The sequence below is a fragment of the Struthio camelus genome, chromosome 3 (assembly GCF_040807025.1).
Source record: "Struthio camelus isolate bStrCam1 chromosome 3, bStrCam1.hap1, whole genome shotgun sequence".
In the NCBI taxonomy this organism is placed as follows: Eukaryota; Metazoa; Chordata; class Aves; order Struthioniformes; family Struthionidae; genus Struthio; species Struthio camelus.
In genome coordinates, this window is record NC_090944.1 from 90,175,336 (window position 1) to 90,191,665 (window position 16,330).

At 39.6% G+C, this 16,330-nt stretch overlaps 1 protein-coding gene across 5 annotated transcripts in view; it reads left to right on the forward strand.

Annotated features, from left to right (window-relative positions):
* PCNX2 (pecanex 2) overlaps positions 1-16,330 on the forward strand; it is a 171,814-nt gene that overhangs the window by 85,259 nt on the left and 70,225 nt on the right. For all 5 annotated transcript variants that reach the window (XM_068939009.1, XM_068939011.1, XM_068939012.1 and 2 more), the window contains one exon: positions 5,233-5,410. In XM_068939009.1, the coding sequence (XP_068795110.1) occupies positions 5,233-5,410 (178 nt within the window). The remainder of the gene's footprint in view (positions 1-5,232; positions 5,411-16,330) is intronic.

A 16,330-nucleotide genomic window follows, 5' to 3' on the forward strand; every position in this document is an offset into this window, starting at 1 on the left:
GGTAACTAGAATTAATCAAAAGAAAATGAGAAATCTAGGCTGGATATCAGGAAACATTACCTAACAGTGAGGATTTTTCGGACTACGGAATGGTCTCCCAATGGAGTTATCAGAAGCTTCACCACTCAAGTCATTTAAGGCTAGACTGGATATTCGACAACGTAGAATGGTGGATAGTCCTGCATTAAGAGTGGCTTGAGAAAGGTAGGGATATAAGTTTTTCCAAAGGCCTAAATCTCTATTTTTAAGCAGAACTGGTGATGCTGATCCATGGATTCGCAGTATGATCCTTGCAGACTGCCTTTTATGGTAAACATTTTGGTCAATGACTTACCTCCTACAGAAATTCAGCAGGCTTAGCGATTTCAGGATCCCTGGTGAGCAGAGTTTTTTCAGTCTTCTTATCAGAGTGACAGTGATGCAGATGATTAAAAAGAAAAACAAAACAAAACAAAAAACCTAAACCAGCCTGTGTTCAGGAAGGAAGGTTCCACTAACAGGAAAACTGCTGTGGGGAGAAGCGGGGGGGGGGGGGGGGGGGGGGGATTCTCATCATTAGTAACAATTTAGAATTTTAATTTTAAGTAGTCTACAAAAAAAAAAAGTTGATGTAAAAAATACAACGTGTTGTTTTAATTGTTCCTCTCCCTTAAAGAGGAACACAGGGTCCTGAGCTTTAGGGACTGCACAAATATAAGAAAAAGATGGTACCTGCTCTTAGGAGCTAAAACTAGCTAGGGTGTTAGCCAAATTTTGCATGTATTCCTCCGAGACAACTGCTTTTCCAGAGAGACTCTCAACACTCACTCAAAGATAACCTATGTAGTTTCCCATTGAGCTTTTTCTCTCAGGCACTTGGGAGATGATAGGACCAAAGTGGTTTAGGAGCTTACATGTGTTGTCCAGGGTAAATTTGAGGTCACACACTATATTTGGTTTTGCAAGGCTGGCAGAACTAAAAAGTAATCAAAACTTCATTTGTTACTAGTTAGCAGACGTGACTGAATACATGCACAGAACAAATGTGTAGAGTTAAGAAGGTGCTAGAAGGTGATATTTATATGCAGTCATTCTTCAAAGCTAGACTGCAATTTAAAGTATCACCTGCCTCAAGTGTTCAAAAGCAGTGAGTCAGTCTCCCCAAAATCTTGACATTAAAGGAAGTAATTACATTTGTTCCTGCCTCCGATTGTTTAGCCTTTAGGGGAATAGCATAACAATACTTTTCTTCTCCTTCCCTCTTGTGTCTGTGTGATCATCTTGGATTTAAAACTACCTTTAAGCATGCCTATTAAAATACAATTCCTGAATGCTGTTCAGAGAAATTCCACTTAAGGTATGCCCAGACTTCAGTCAAAGATATGCTGTGGCTTAGCCCTATATGTCTTTAGTACTGACAGCAGTGGAGCCATGGCTCCATGCAGACTATAATGCCCAAGCAAGTCTTGGGTGAATGCTGCTGTGTCAAGACTACTACTGATCTGAAGTATACTGATTTATACTGAGGTATAAATCTACGTTTACCCAGGTGACAGCTGGAGATACACCCTTCTTACTCCATATGATGCTGAACCTGCCTTTCTGCTCCGCACTGGCTCGCTCCTGATCTGTCCTCTCTGATAACGGAAGAGGCCTGAGACAGGAGAAAACAGAAGTGGTTTATACCTGTGGTGTCACTTCGTTGTTACAATCTTACTAGACTGTTTTCTCCTGATGCTTTGCTGTCTCCTATTCTGCACAGGTTTCCCATAAGCACTGTTGCTAGGCATCAGGAGCTAAGGTTTCACAACAAAACTGCTGGGAATAAATGAGGTGGCCCTGGATTCTTCTTGGTCCTTTGCATACTGTGCTACTGAGGGTTGTGCTTTTCTGTGCTTTAATATGTAAATACACATTTACTGTTGTTTGAACATGCCCTAGTTATTTACCATCCAAGGAGCAGACCATATCATCCCTTAGAGAAGGGAAAGCGTTCTTTCATTCTGTGACTGAAAGTATCTGAAGTGACATGGTTTTGTATGATTTTATTTTGGAGTTTTTCTCCACTTGGGTGCATTTTTTTTTTTAAGCAGTTTTAATGTGTGTTTTAAAGGGCTGATGCAGTTTGCTTCTTGGAATATCTTCCTTCACAGACAGGAGTTTACTTGAAAATTCCAGGCACTGATGTGCTAGTTATTAATGGGACTCATGCTGACAACCTGAAACGCCTTCCCACGTTACCTACCACAAAGGCTTCAGAAATAAGCTCTTCTTCTCTCTCTGTCTACTGGGAGTTTAAGGCCTCAGAAAAAGCATCTTGTGTGGCAATATCGTTAAAGAAGTGGGATAATGTGCAAATTATTTTCTGTTACCTTGTGAGAACATTATTTTATAAAGCCTTCTTCTGTGTGAAATTTTGTGGATGTTAACAGACCTAGTAAAGAAAAAGTCTTCCTTTTGCTGTTGATTTTTCTTGTGAAATTACTCCATGTTGCAAGAATTGTCTTCTTTCTGAAGAATACGAGATCCAACCAGTTGTTCATGACAGACTGGGATGGCTTCTGATGATTTTGGAATCTATTTAACTGAGCGGCTAGGTTTTCCGTTTGGAAATCTGGGGATGATTGAAAGGAACAGCTTTGACAGGGTAAGAAAGAAGGTCACTTGGCATTTCGTTTATTCAGTGATGTCCTGGTGATCCTTTAGAATGATCTGCACTCAAATAAAGTTGCATTTGCATTAAGGGAGATACACAGTAATGAATAAATGCCACACAAAATCAGCTTGGAAATATGCAGGCTCTGAGCCTTACTAAAATGATGAAAACACAGGCTTATTCAGAGGTTTCTGAGCTGTCAAGTGTTACTCATGGCAGCAGGTATTCTCCTGGTTCATAGCATGGTGGGGGAGAACCCTCCCTGCATTTTGCAAATACTTGGCCTGCTTCATTGAGTCACTCGGTATGGATTAAGCTCCCTGTCTGTTGTTGCCAACATTAAAAACAACAAACTCCCCAAAAAATTAGTGTTCTTGCATTATTTAAGAGGCATCATCTGGCTCCCAGATCACAGGGAGCTACTTGAACATATCTAATAGATTTGGGTTGTGTTTTCAGGAATAGATCCAATATAGTTCCTAGGCATCAAAGTGCAAAACCACAATTCAGACATTCCTGTTCAACTGCCAGAAAATCCTGAAGGTGCCTATCACTAAATACTGCTGAGTTTGACTTGATGGTTATTTGGAGGCTCAAGGGGTACTTCTGAACATGCTCAGAGCTTTCCTGGTTGAATAAAGCACTTGTTCCATAAGCAGTCCTGGCCAGGACCCAGGAACCCAAGAGTTTTGAGCTGAGAGATGCTCTTGATGCATGTCGAATATGTGAATAGGATTGGATCCACAAAATACTGCTTTAATTTACTACTTTTTAAAGACCTGGATGGAGAAGGAGGTATTGCCCATTTCATTTAACAAGAGTCTAACTGGAAAGCATTTACCAGGAAAACAGAGGCTGTTGAAGAACTGTTTGCTCTTGATCTCTCCTGCTTTGGTGGTAAGGGGATTTTTATAGGAGTCTTGGGTCCTAATTCCTGCTGCTAACCTTGTATGTTGTAGCGGTTGTTGGATAAAATATAGAACCATGCTGGTGTTCGTGGTCATCTCCCATCTCTGGGGAGTGCCCATGAGCAAGGCTGTAGAATCCCCTTATGTCTCTCTGGCTAAAAGAAACTTTAACTCTTGGCACAGATTCAACAGAAGGAGTTGAGGGAGCCTTAGAGGGGTGAGATGAGCATCTGAGTCCCTCTGGAGCTGGGAAGCGATTGGATTTGGATTCCTTCCTTCCCCAGCAAGTGTTCTAACCAGTAGGCTGCTGCAGAAATATTTGGCATCACTAGTGCTCTTCTGAAAGAAAAGAGCCTGCTCAGTTCACTGCAAGAGTGATGAGAAGCATTTAGCCATGCTGGAGTAGGCAAAGGATCCTTACCTGCAGTCTTGGGTCAAGGTGATTTAAGAAGGGGAAGTATTTTCACACACATCACTATTCTAAGGCTTTCCTGTTGACAGTCTCTAAATAGTTGCCTTGCTCAGCAGTCTGCCTGGTCCTCCCTCACGCTGAAGAAGGAGCCAGCATGCTTGACATTGGATTTGGATTCTATCTTGGTGACCTAAAAGTTAATAATGTACGCATCTGAGCCCTTTCTAGGATCTAACCCCCCCAAAACGGGTTGTAATCATCAAGAGATCAAAATTATGGTCTAAGTAAGCCCATCTTTCTAATTCTGTGAAGTTATCTTAAAGCTAAAATATGTGAACAACTAAAAGTCTCACAGAACAGATATGTGTACAGAGACTAGTAGTTTTCTAAATTAAAGGAAGGCTGATATATTCCTGCCATCTTTCCTTCTTGTATAGTTGTACTTTTCCTTACTGTATAGTTAATGGAGAGATTTTTGAAAAGTGGAAAGAGGCATATTGTATTCTTGGAGATGTAGCAGCAAACACTTTTTTTTTTTTTTTTTTTGAGATAGGCTTGTTGATTTTCTGTGTGGGCATTTATTATTTAGAATTTTCAGTTTCAATTCGTTCTCTGTAATATAATAAGGGAGAGTAAAACAAAGATTGCATACATTTTCTCACATATAGATGCAATGTATAACTTCTTTTCATCTGATGAAGAAATTAATATACAGAAGAGACAACATTCAGCTAAAGAGCAATGATAAAAGCTTCAAGCACTCCCAATCTGTGGATGTTTCTGTCCAGGATTGTGGCATAATGCATGATAAAGTTAGAATGTTTTTATAATCTCTGTCACCAACTGCAGATTCCAGTAATAAAGACAAAAATTGAATGGCCTCAGGCTATTTTCTCAAATTAAGGTAATATATTAATAGACCCTGCTAAGATAAATTCCCAAACTGAAATTGTATTTTAAAAGCAATATAAAAAATTATTTTTTACATTCTTGGTTCTTAATAGTTTATACTACTCTTACAATACAGTATTATTTCTTTATTGCAGATTGTAAACGTGTAGTAATGGCGAGGAAAAGTTATGCTGTTGCAGATGGGTAAATGAATATTATTAAAACATAACATAATATCAATATTAGAAATCAATAAGCTGTGTAAGATTAGATATACCTAGCAATCCAAAATACATCTGGTACAGCTATTTGTATTTAACAGCTTCATAATTTTATGTTTTTATTACTTTGACTTGATTAGGTTTTTCTTTCTGCCTTTCTCACAGTTGTGATATTATCCTGATAACAGTTGCTGGGATGAAACTTCTCCGCTCCTCATTCTGTAATCCTATTAATCAGTTTGTTACTTTGAGCTTTACTGTAATCTTCTTCCGATTTGACTGCAAAGATATTTCGGAAAACTTCTTGATGGATTTCTTCATGATGTCCATTGTGTTTCACAAGGTAAGTTTTATAGCTATGTTTCATAGCTTTGATATGTTTTCTTAGTGTCGCTGTATTGATAAATATGTGATGGGATTTGTTATATATAATGAATACCTATATAGATACAAATTATTGGTATTACCAAGGAAAAAGTCTGTAAGCTGAAAACCTTCTGGTTAAATATCTTCTCTGTTTTGTGCTGTTTTGTATTTACTTTTTGCTCACATGTTGCTGTGGAAGTTCAGAATTGTAGTTTTTCAAGAGCAAAATCCTCAATGAGCTGGAAAGAGCCTCTTGGGTCATTAGTGCAGGGCTGCCCTCCAGATCAATTGCCTGGGCTTTTTTTATCTAGGCTTCCTTTGAATGCCTCTAGTGTTTGACTCAACAACTTCCTTTGGGAAATTATTCCATTATCTAATGATCTTCCTGATAAAAAATGTTTTCCGAATGTCAGACTTATATTTTTCTTTTCCTGGTTTCAGGCTGTTATCCTTGTTATGCTGCCCTTAACCTCAACCTCAGAGCTCCTTCCTGTTTTTTATTGTTAATTTTCAGCTGCTATGGACTCCATGTGTTCTCCTAGTTGTATATACTTTAGAAAACGCTTTCTGCATCAGTCAGATGAGGTCCTGAACTACAATCTATGTTGTTCCACTGAAACAAGAAGGTTTAACCAGTACCTTGATAAAACATCAGAAAGTGTTGAAGACTTACAAGAGAATTGGTAAACATCCTAGGTGTTTTGTTTGGTTTTTAAACTTGTTCATCCCCAATTGTCATGGCATATGATACAGCTTTGTATAGAGGTAACTCTGGCGAAGTTTTCTGTGTTTTTGTTTTGCTAAAATATCCCTACTATAAGTGTGTGTGTGACCCAACTAGCATCACTTCATTTCTGAGAGGAGAAGGATATGGTCCCCTACTGGCTGTTCCTATCCTGTGGAAGCGCCCAATAATATGCATAGAGATATATTTAGCCCTTCTATATAAGGAGATCAGCTTTAGCTTATGCTGCTGTCTATTCCCATCTGAAGTCTCAGCCTCGCCAAGGAAAAGCCCAGCTTATTGGTGTTATATTGGTGGTTCCCAATCATTGAGGCAAACAGTGAAGCAGAATTCAAATGTTTTTCTCCTGGCTTATTTCTGGGCTTCTGTGATGGAGGAGGGGAGAGGATAAACAACAGCACCTCAGTGAGGCACCTTGGGCCCTTTCTTTTCTCTGAACTCTTTGACCACTTTCCGGCAGCAGCTTCACCTGCTTCAAGCCTCCTTCCTTCAGACTTGGCAGTGCTGCTATGCAGCGCCAACTCTCTCTACTGGGGTAAGGAGGCAGAGTCTATAGAGAAGAAGGGAAGAGAAGGAGCAAGAAAAGAAGCCCCCCCCGAAACCCTACAACCCACCACCAATGATCTGTGATCCTAAAATAGAGTCAGAATAATTTGTCAAGCTTCTTACCTCTGAGAAGTGAAAGATTAGCTCCTAGGTGATGCAGAGATTAGTTGTGTTGAGGCAGGTTTTTCAGTATTTGTTGCATTACCAGATTCCTTAGGGGAAGGGATGTACTTCCATTTTCTGAGAAGACTGTTGATGCGTGTCAGTGGACCTCCTGTGTCCAAATGATGGCTTATTAAGTCCTAAAGCTCATTCTCCAAAAACCTCTTTACAGTACCAAAAAATTAGCACCCCAGAATTGAATCTTGCAGTTCATAAATTCTGTTGGAAATGTTGGCCTTGTGAGCATATCACAGAAAACCAGTGTGGACTATTGCATGTTTTTGAAAGGGAAAGATGTAAAGACTTTTTAATGATTCTTTTTTGAAGTTGCTTGGATGATTTGGATCTCCTATTTCAAGTAGAAAGAGCAGTGATTGGAATAAGACTGAGATAATCAAGGATGCATACCAAACTAAGTAGTGATGTTTCCTAGAATAAATGCTATTGTTCTGGGCTGAAAGTTTGTACTACAGATATGTTTTGAAAATGTAGTTTTAGCATTGATTTGTCATCTTTTGCATAGCTCATTAAATCTAAAGTTTTGCAGGTCATTAGTTCATCAGGTGGACTTGTCCTTGTGCCATTTTAAAAAGTTGAAATTAAATGGTTGAATTATTTATATTACAAAAGCATATGCACAGTTACACTATGATCATTAAAGGCAATCTGAAAAATAGCATTGCAGATGACAACAATTAAAGTCCTGTTAATTTGAAGTCATGAAGTACATAAATTTTCTTTAATTAAGGTCTGAGCTGTTACTAGTTCAGTAGTATAGAATTTTCTTAAAAGATTTGCTCACTTGGGGATAAAGATGAAGTGTTTGTTTTTCCGTATTGTTGGCTCTAAGCAGGCTGCCTCCACCTGTGTTCCTAAAAGGCTTTATGGATCTTCACAGATTCAATCCATTCAGAGTACAGTCATTTTTGTGTTTGTAACTATTTATAAAAAGACAGAAAAAAAAAACTAAAATAGTTTCTATTGTCATCCCTTTGGCTAGGCAGAAGTACTCCCCAGTGGTGGTTAGTATCTGCTCGCTCACTGAAAGTTTGAACTTTCTACCATCTGATAATGGAATGCTATGCTTTAGTCATGCTGACGGTAATTTTTAAGCAGAGTTACCCCATGAAAAATTATTTGCATACTATCAAAGCAATGGTGCAGTAAGCATTTATTTTCTCTTCTGCCAGACACTGGGGGAAAAGCCATCTAAATTCAGCAGGCATTCACAAGTGTGCTCGTGAATCTTGAAGCAGGTTTATGTTGAATAAAACTTTGCTAATAATGTTGGGTAGAACATTTCTGAATATCTCTCTGATTATGCTTCCCTCATTTTCCCCATTGTGCTGATGATTTAAAGTAATTCAGTCAAATCAGGGGCTCCGAATGAACATGATTGCTCCCTGAACAAGTTGAGGTGTGGGAGTCCGAATCATTGCTCGCAGATTTTTATCTCTGTTTGCAAATAGCCAAGCCACCTACACTGAGGTGGCATAGAGAATATGAGAATTTATTCACTTCTATTCCTGGAGCTTTTTTAATCAACTTGGATTTTGGGCCTGTTTTAACATCATAGGTCTTATTAATGCCTACACGAATAATTGGCTCCTTTTTTAAAATCATTAACTGTTTATATTTCATCAAGTTGCGGAATGTAAAATCTTAATGCTAAAAGGTGATTAGGCATACACTGAGTATGCTGCTTTGTCTCTCAAATTGCCATGGGAGGAGGAGCAAGGTTAATATGTAGAAAAGGCTTTGTTATTTATTTTTTAAGAATAATTTCAGTTCAAGTGGAACAAGACTTCTCAATCTTTCTTGTGTTAAGATTTTCCATATAGACACCCACAGCTTGTCTTGTTGGCTACAGCCTGGGATTCTTCAGTCCAAAAGCTCCCACTGTCTGTACTCATATATACATACATATATACAATGTATGTACTGATTTAAAATCAGAGCTGAATGGCCTTTTAAAAAGACATGGTAGCTCATTCAGGAATTGTGGGTGTATGAAGTCAGACTGGATAATCAAAGACAGTCTTGCCGGTCTTTATTACTCCATCTAAAATTTTCAGATGAGCCACTTTTTCTCCCTGGACTTCTTAGGAGAAACTATAGTATCAGTGCAAAGGTTAATAAGGATATTCATATTAGCTAAAACCTGAAAACCACAAATAATGTAAAATATATTCCTCAGAGGCACAGAGAAGGTGGACTAGATAACAGGACTTAAGGGATTTCTCCTTAGACTTCTATCAATAGGAAAATCTCTAAGACTTTTATGTAATGGGATAAAAACTGTGGGAATATTACCCAGTTTTAGGATGTGGAAAGAATAAACTATTTGGGGAAGAAAAAAGATAGCCTGTTCTTCCATCCCTGTAATGTCTACTGACACAAAACTTAGGAAAAATTCTAACATACGCACAAATACATATATGAGAGAGACAGCATATGGATGGTTAAGTACATGTTATAGATTGCCAAGACCATCTTTCTTCAATGCAATTAAAAAAAAAAAAAAAAGAAAGAAAAAAAGGAATATGCCCAGCACAGTCCTTCCTGGCAGCTATATGAGCTGCTTTTAGAGAGTGTTTAGTGATTATTCAAGTCAAGAATGAACAGATATTGGTTGGCTTGATGGAAAAACCAATGCAGATCATTTCGACAGCAAGGATATTGGTTTAGAACTGACTGAGTGTTAACAAAGATGCTCCGAACAAGGCTTGTCCCCAGCTGTCTTGCTGTGTTCTCTTAAGGACAGAGCTTTGCTTTTCATCCAGTGTCCACTGTGAATCCTCTAATGCTTCCTTGTTGAGAGGGGTCATAACGTTTGCCTGAGCTGCTTTTGGAACCTCAAATAGTCCTGGTGTTGAGCTGAACAAGCAAAGACAGCACTGGGGGCGGGGGAGAGGAAGCACATCCACTCCTTTCTTTGTCTATGATGTTGTATCTGGCCATGTGCAAACCAAGACCAACTCTCCCTTGGTCGTAATATCCAGCAGGCAGTGTGTAATTGCTTGTCTGCAGTAGAAACTATGCCAGCCAGGTTAGAAACAGAACCCTGGTTTACTTGGCTGCAATCACAGACTTCCCAAACAATGTTGTCCATGGCAACAAGAAAACAAGCATATCCGTCATGCCTGTGAATGGAGGCTCACAAGATGGAAAAAACCAATCCCCTGGAAAAGTCATCATGTCTTGAAACAGGGTGGTACCCAATGGTCAGGCCATGTGGCTCCCCAGCAAATCAATGCTCACAGGCCTAGGGGAAACTGGTCCCTTGCAAACTTTGAGATGGACTTATCTGAGTTCCTAAAACAGCTCAGAACAGTGGTGGATTGCTACCCAAGTAGCCATCACTCTACTGTTTGTAGTGGTCTGGTTGTTCAGACGAATCCTTGTCACGAAAACATGCATGGGAATGGAGTTTGTCGCGTTTTGGACCTGTAGCATTAACTAAGTTGTTTGAATGGGACTACTGGGAAATCTGTGCATTTTCACCAGCTGCATTCCTCCAGCTATGCCTTTCTTAGAGATCTGAGTAGTGGAAAAGATCCCTGTACTGGTAAAGGAACAGGAGTGGCCCTTCTCCTGTAACCCAGGTCAAGAACTTTAAACTGTCGCCATCATTTAATACTATGGGAGGATCTTTGTCAGGAGACAAAAAGTATTGTTAAAGTGTGTGTACATGTCTATCTGTCTTTCTGTCTTGACTGGAGAGCCTCTTTCTAGGTTCCCGCTGGCCTTTCTCTTAGCTGATCTCATCAGTTAAAGAAACCGTGCCCACATGCTTAATGCTGCACAGACACCTCTTCTTTTTGGCTGGATAAAATAATCTTATCTATTATTTCCTAATAGATTTTCAGTACAAATATGTGGAGCAGGTTCACTGTCTACCTCAGAGATATTTTGGTGTTATACCTCTCATGGGTTTTATGCATTTGACTGCCTTAGATTACCGAATCCCCAAAGACGTGAATTCACATCTAATAGGTTTGGGGCTCTTGCCATAGGTTTGTCTTCCCTGAAACTCTTGCTAGCTGTACCACGGCCACTAGAGGTCTGCAACACTCAGCTGGCTTGGAGTAAGCTGACAATCTTTTCTCTTTCTTCTGTACTGTCATAATGCATTTTTTGGATGTACAATGATGGATTTCAGCATACTGGTCTCAGGTGTGAACCTCCTTGTTTGTACTGGGTAAATTTCAGGCTACAGGGACTTCAAGGATCAAAATGGCTACTGTTAGAAAAGAGTTTATGCCAAGACTGCAAGTGCTGTTCTGATCCTCTAAGCTGTAAGCGTCTCAGCTGACCTTCTCCTAGCGATCAGTGCAAGATATCCTGCAAACTCAGTAGGGCAAGCGTGGATGCTTCTGGCTGCAGAACACTCTCAACAACCTATACTGTGATTCTTTTTGCCAGTCTGCTCACTGCTGGGAGCAGCCAGCCACATGTTTGAGATTGCTGTATGCAAAACTCTGGTAAACTGGTTCCTTGACAGCAATTCTTTCATCTGTAGAGTACAATTGAGAAGAGATGCCTGTGGAATTCTGGGCTTTGAAAAAAAGTGGATTCTTGGCAAATCTGTGTAGCTTCCTTTAAGTCATGAAGAGAGAGCCTTCACTTGCTTACGCGCTCATCTGCCACACAGATCCTGATGGGAATGTTAAGATCCAGTGTCATTAACCCTCTCATCTATAGGGCTACAACTTCTTATCTTTTCCTCTCTTGTATGTTACTGGCAGGCAGTTTAATGGCCTCTTAATTTGTGTGTGTGGATGAACTAATTAGCAATACTAAAATATGAAATCACCTTATATTTTCTGATAGTCGAATCCTCTGAGAGTTCTGAATTTGTCTTCATGCATAAGGCAAAATAATCAGAGAACCAGAGCTTGTTAAATTTGCCTTCATTAACACTGAATTCATTTGCCTAAGTACTCTTACCCCTGCTGAGCTCACTTATGGATACAATTTCCCTTTCTGATATTTCTTTTCTTTCCCAGAATACGTTTTCCAGCCTAATAAGGAGTCTACATTTTTTTCACTTTGTATTTTTAGTAAGGTTTTTCCTCTTTCCACATATTATTTCCACATATTTCCACATATTATTATTTCTGCCCTAGTATCCTATGTCATGTATCTGTGAGAGATGATCTTTACATCAAAGTAACTCCAGGAGAATTACTCGAGGAGAGCCAGCTTGTAACAACCTGTCGGACCTGTGCTGATCAGGCTTAACGCTATAAGAGTTCAACATCTGCAACACAGTCCCTCAGACAGGGAAGAAATTACACGTCATCTTATTCTCATTTATTTTATGAGAAAGTGCTACTGCTGACCTTGGTGCTTCGTTGAAGTCCAGCAGTTAACCTGTTGAATCCTTTTACTGCCTTTGTGACTACAAACAACAGACCTCTTGGTTAGTCTGCATGTCCAAGTGCATTTAAGTGCTACTTATAAGACAAAAGCCTCACTCTGTTTCCTTCCCCCTTCTGATCTTTTATCCTACTGGATCCTACTCTGAATCTGATGTTTCACTTCAAAGCTTCTGGCACTAAGTCATTAATTTGTATTTAAATCCATTTCTTGCCGTTTGTGCATACTAAAGTGCAATGTCTTAATCAGCTATACCTTCCTAGCTCACCGCTGTTTCCTCAACTTTTGATATCTAGTGTATAAGCCCTGTTAAGACACTTCCTGCTGAGTAAAATGCCCAAGGCTGCATCTGATATTTGACAGTGGTGTTTTCTGTGGTCTCCTTAATTCTTTTGTGCGTTGTACAGTTCATGTCTCCTTTTAATATTGTTTTAACTGATTTTTCATTCACCTTTCCTCCACTGACCTCTGCTTCAGACTTCATTCCTGACACTATTCCCAAATTCAATTTTCTCTATTTTTTTCCTTTTTCCTTCAGAATGGGAAAAATACATGGATGCAGGAAATGTACACCCATTCCCTTGGTCAGTCTAACTTAGTACACATTGAGGACTGTATTCATGTACACTCATGCTGTCAGAAGCGTATTCTGTATCTGGTAGTGCTGACATGGAAAGAGAAATCTCTGCTATCTGATGCTTCCAAGTACAACTTTCTCTGTGCATTTTTTCATGTTCACTTTTAGTAAAAGAGATTTCTAGGAGGATACAGTCTGGGCATGAGCCATGCCCTTGAATGCTTCGCTGGAGAGGCTGGGTCAGTGCAGCTCCCATCCACTGTATTTCAGCTATCTGGCCTGTTGTAGATTGCACTGATTAGTTCTGATCTCTTCCTTGTCCACCTCAGGAAATGTGGGAGATGGTTTCTTATGGTGCCACAGGCTCCTCCCCTGGGCTGCTGCCTACAGTGTTGGTAGAAGCAGCCTCTGCCACCTGGAGCAGATCCAGGGCTGTTCATTTTATCATCTTTTTATTGTCATAATTCTCATCATACTTAACTCTCCCTGATGGTTAACATTTGACCTAAAATGTAAGGCTTCAGAAGCTTGTTAGTCAAACTGTTTATCGCAAGCCTGTTTTGTAGACCTCTGATGTAAGTGCTGGACACTTTGTTCCGGGACTATATTCTTACAAGGTTCTGATCTCAGTCTTGATTCTATTTATTTTCTCCCTTGTATGTATCTTGCATTAGACAATGATCTTGAAATCCTATAATATAAGGGCATCAAATGTCTGTAAGCAGATGCAAATAAAGATAGCCTGGAAAGTATCTGTTGTAGATTCAAACATAGTTCTGTTCAAAATACATCAGTACAAATGTTATAATGACTTGTGACACAAGCATTAAAAAGCGTTAATATTTCCAGTAAACCTTGTTTTGTAGGATTTAATAGTTAAAATGTGTTTCAAATGCCATTAAGTGAAAACTAGAAAGTCAATGATTTTCTACAAACTAGAATAAAATTGCTCCACCTACTTTTAATTTCGTATCCATAAACACATACATGTAACTTTTCACTCTTAATGTATCTTAATATTTATTGACATAAATCCACGCATAAACATGCATACAGAAAAATAAATGGATTTTCCAGTAGAGATTAGAGTTTCTCCTAAGACTTATAGCTACCAATTGGCTGGAACTAAGTTAACATGACAAATTAAGTACCAGCACCTGAGACACTGAACTCAATTTTGTCTTGAGTTCTCAGGATCTAAACAAATATAAAGAAAAAGCTATATGAAGTAGGGAATAAGTGCTTTTTGCATGTAAAATTTTTTAATTTCTCAATTTTGTATTGCACATAAACCACATAGCCGTAAGTATTTGACAGTTATTTTTGTTTAAAATCAATGTGTGCACACACACTCTTAAAACTCAGAAAAGTTCAAGCTTAGCAAGACAATTTAAATTTTTACACTTTATTTAATCTCAGTACTACCAAGAAGTCTGCCCACATGGAGTCCCAACAGATGCTGAACAAACAGACAGGCTGCCAAAGGCTGGAGGCATTGCATAGTCTCCATATCACATTCAGCATCTTTTAAATTCAACTGGTAATCTCTACCTAGGTTATTGAAATCCACCAAACTGAGAGAAGGAGATCACGTTTTAGTGGCATTTCGGACTTCTCAAATCTTTTTTTATATACGTTAACTGTAATTCCCAGTAGCTTCCAGATTGTAATATTGCTTACATTCTAAGAGTAAACACAAAAAAAGAAATCCTGAAAAATTAAGTCTTTACTTCTTCTGTGTTGTGGGTATATAGAATACTAGTCTGTATGCCAGAGTCCTGTAGAGGCTTTTAACAGCCTATAGGAGATGTAAGCATGATTAAGATGCTAAACTCCTGTGTCCACAGAAAATAAATATGAATGAAGGATGCATGCTCTGCAGTTTCACAGTAGTAGGAATGTCGTAGTTTGAATTCATTGAATATTCTGATAATTTAAACTCTTTGTCTGCTGTGCAAAACTGTCATAGGAGTAAAGACTTCTAGGAACATTAGAACTTTTATGTTCCCTAAATAATGCATCATATTTCTGCTTAGCGAACTGTAGAAAACATGGAAGATGTAAGAAAGCATAATAAAAAATATGCTTTGATAAGCCATCCTAAACCAAGATGTGGAAGTCGCAAAGAAAAATTAGTCACTTATGCATGTTGAAGGAAGATATCATAAAGATAGTTGATATGTCCTCAACTTAGCACATATTTTTTTTGAAAGCTTTCACTTTAGATGGGAATTTTCCCCCTTTGTATCTAGCACTGTTTAAAAACAATGCTTTACTGAGGATAAATTATGTATTTCACAGAATAGTGAAGGTTGGAAGGAACCTCTGGAGATCATCTAGTCCAACCTCCCTGCTCAAAACAGGACCAGCTAGAGCAGGTTGCTCAGGGCCATGTCCATTTGGGTTTTGACTGTCTCTAAGGATGGGGACTCCACAACCTCTTTGGGCAACCTGTTCCAGTGTCCAGCCCACCCTCACAGTAAAAAAAAAAGTTTTTCTTATGTTCAGATGGAATTTCATGTATTTTGATTTGTGCCCATTGCCTCTTGTCCTGTCACTGGGCACCACTGAGAGGAGTCTGGAACTCTCTTCTTTAGTCCTGCCATCAGGCATTTATACAGATTCATAAGATTGCTCCCTGAGCCTCCAGGCTAAATAGTCCCAGCTCTCTCAGCCTCTCTTTGTAAGTCAGATGTTCCAGTCCCTTAGACATCTTTGTGGCCCTTCCCTGGACCCACTCTAGTATCTCCATGTCCTTGTACTGGGGAGCCCAGTGCTGGACCCAGCGCTCCAGGTGCAGCCTCACCAGCGCTGAGTAGAGGGGAAGGATCACCTTCCTTGACCTGCTGGCAAAGCTCTTTCTAGTGTAGCCCAGGGGGCCGTTGGCCTTCTTGGCTGCAAGGGCACATTGCTTGCTCGTGTTAAACTTGTCCACCAGGACCCCCAGGTCCTTTTGTGCAAAGCTGCTTCTGGCTGGTTGGCAACCAGCCTGTAGTGATGCGTGGATATTCCTCCTCAGGTACATGAATACCCCAGGTACATAAAACTCTGCACTTCCCTTTGCTGAACTTCAGAAATTCTTGTCAGCCATTTTTCCAGCCTGTTGAGGTCCCTCTGGATGGCAGCACAATCATCTGATGCATCAGCCACTCCTCCCAGTTTTGCAAACCTCCTGAGGGTGCACTCTATCCAGGCTGTGAATAAAGATATTAAACAGTATTGGCCCCAATATCAATGCTTGGGGTGCACCACCAGTGTGTGGCTTCCTGCTGGACTTTATGCTGTGGATCACAACCCTCTGAGCCTGGCAGTTCAGCCAGTTTTCAGTCCACCTCGCTATCCGTTTGTCCAGTCTGTACCTCATTGGTTTGTCTATGAGGATGTTCTGGGAGACAGTGCTGAAAGCCTTACTAAGATCAAGATAAACGATATCCACTGCTTTTGGCTCATCTGCCAAATTGATCTTTTCATCCTAGAAGGTTGTC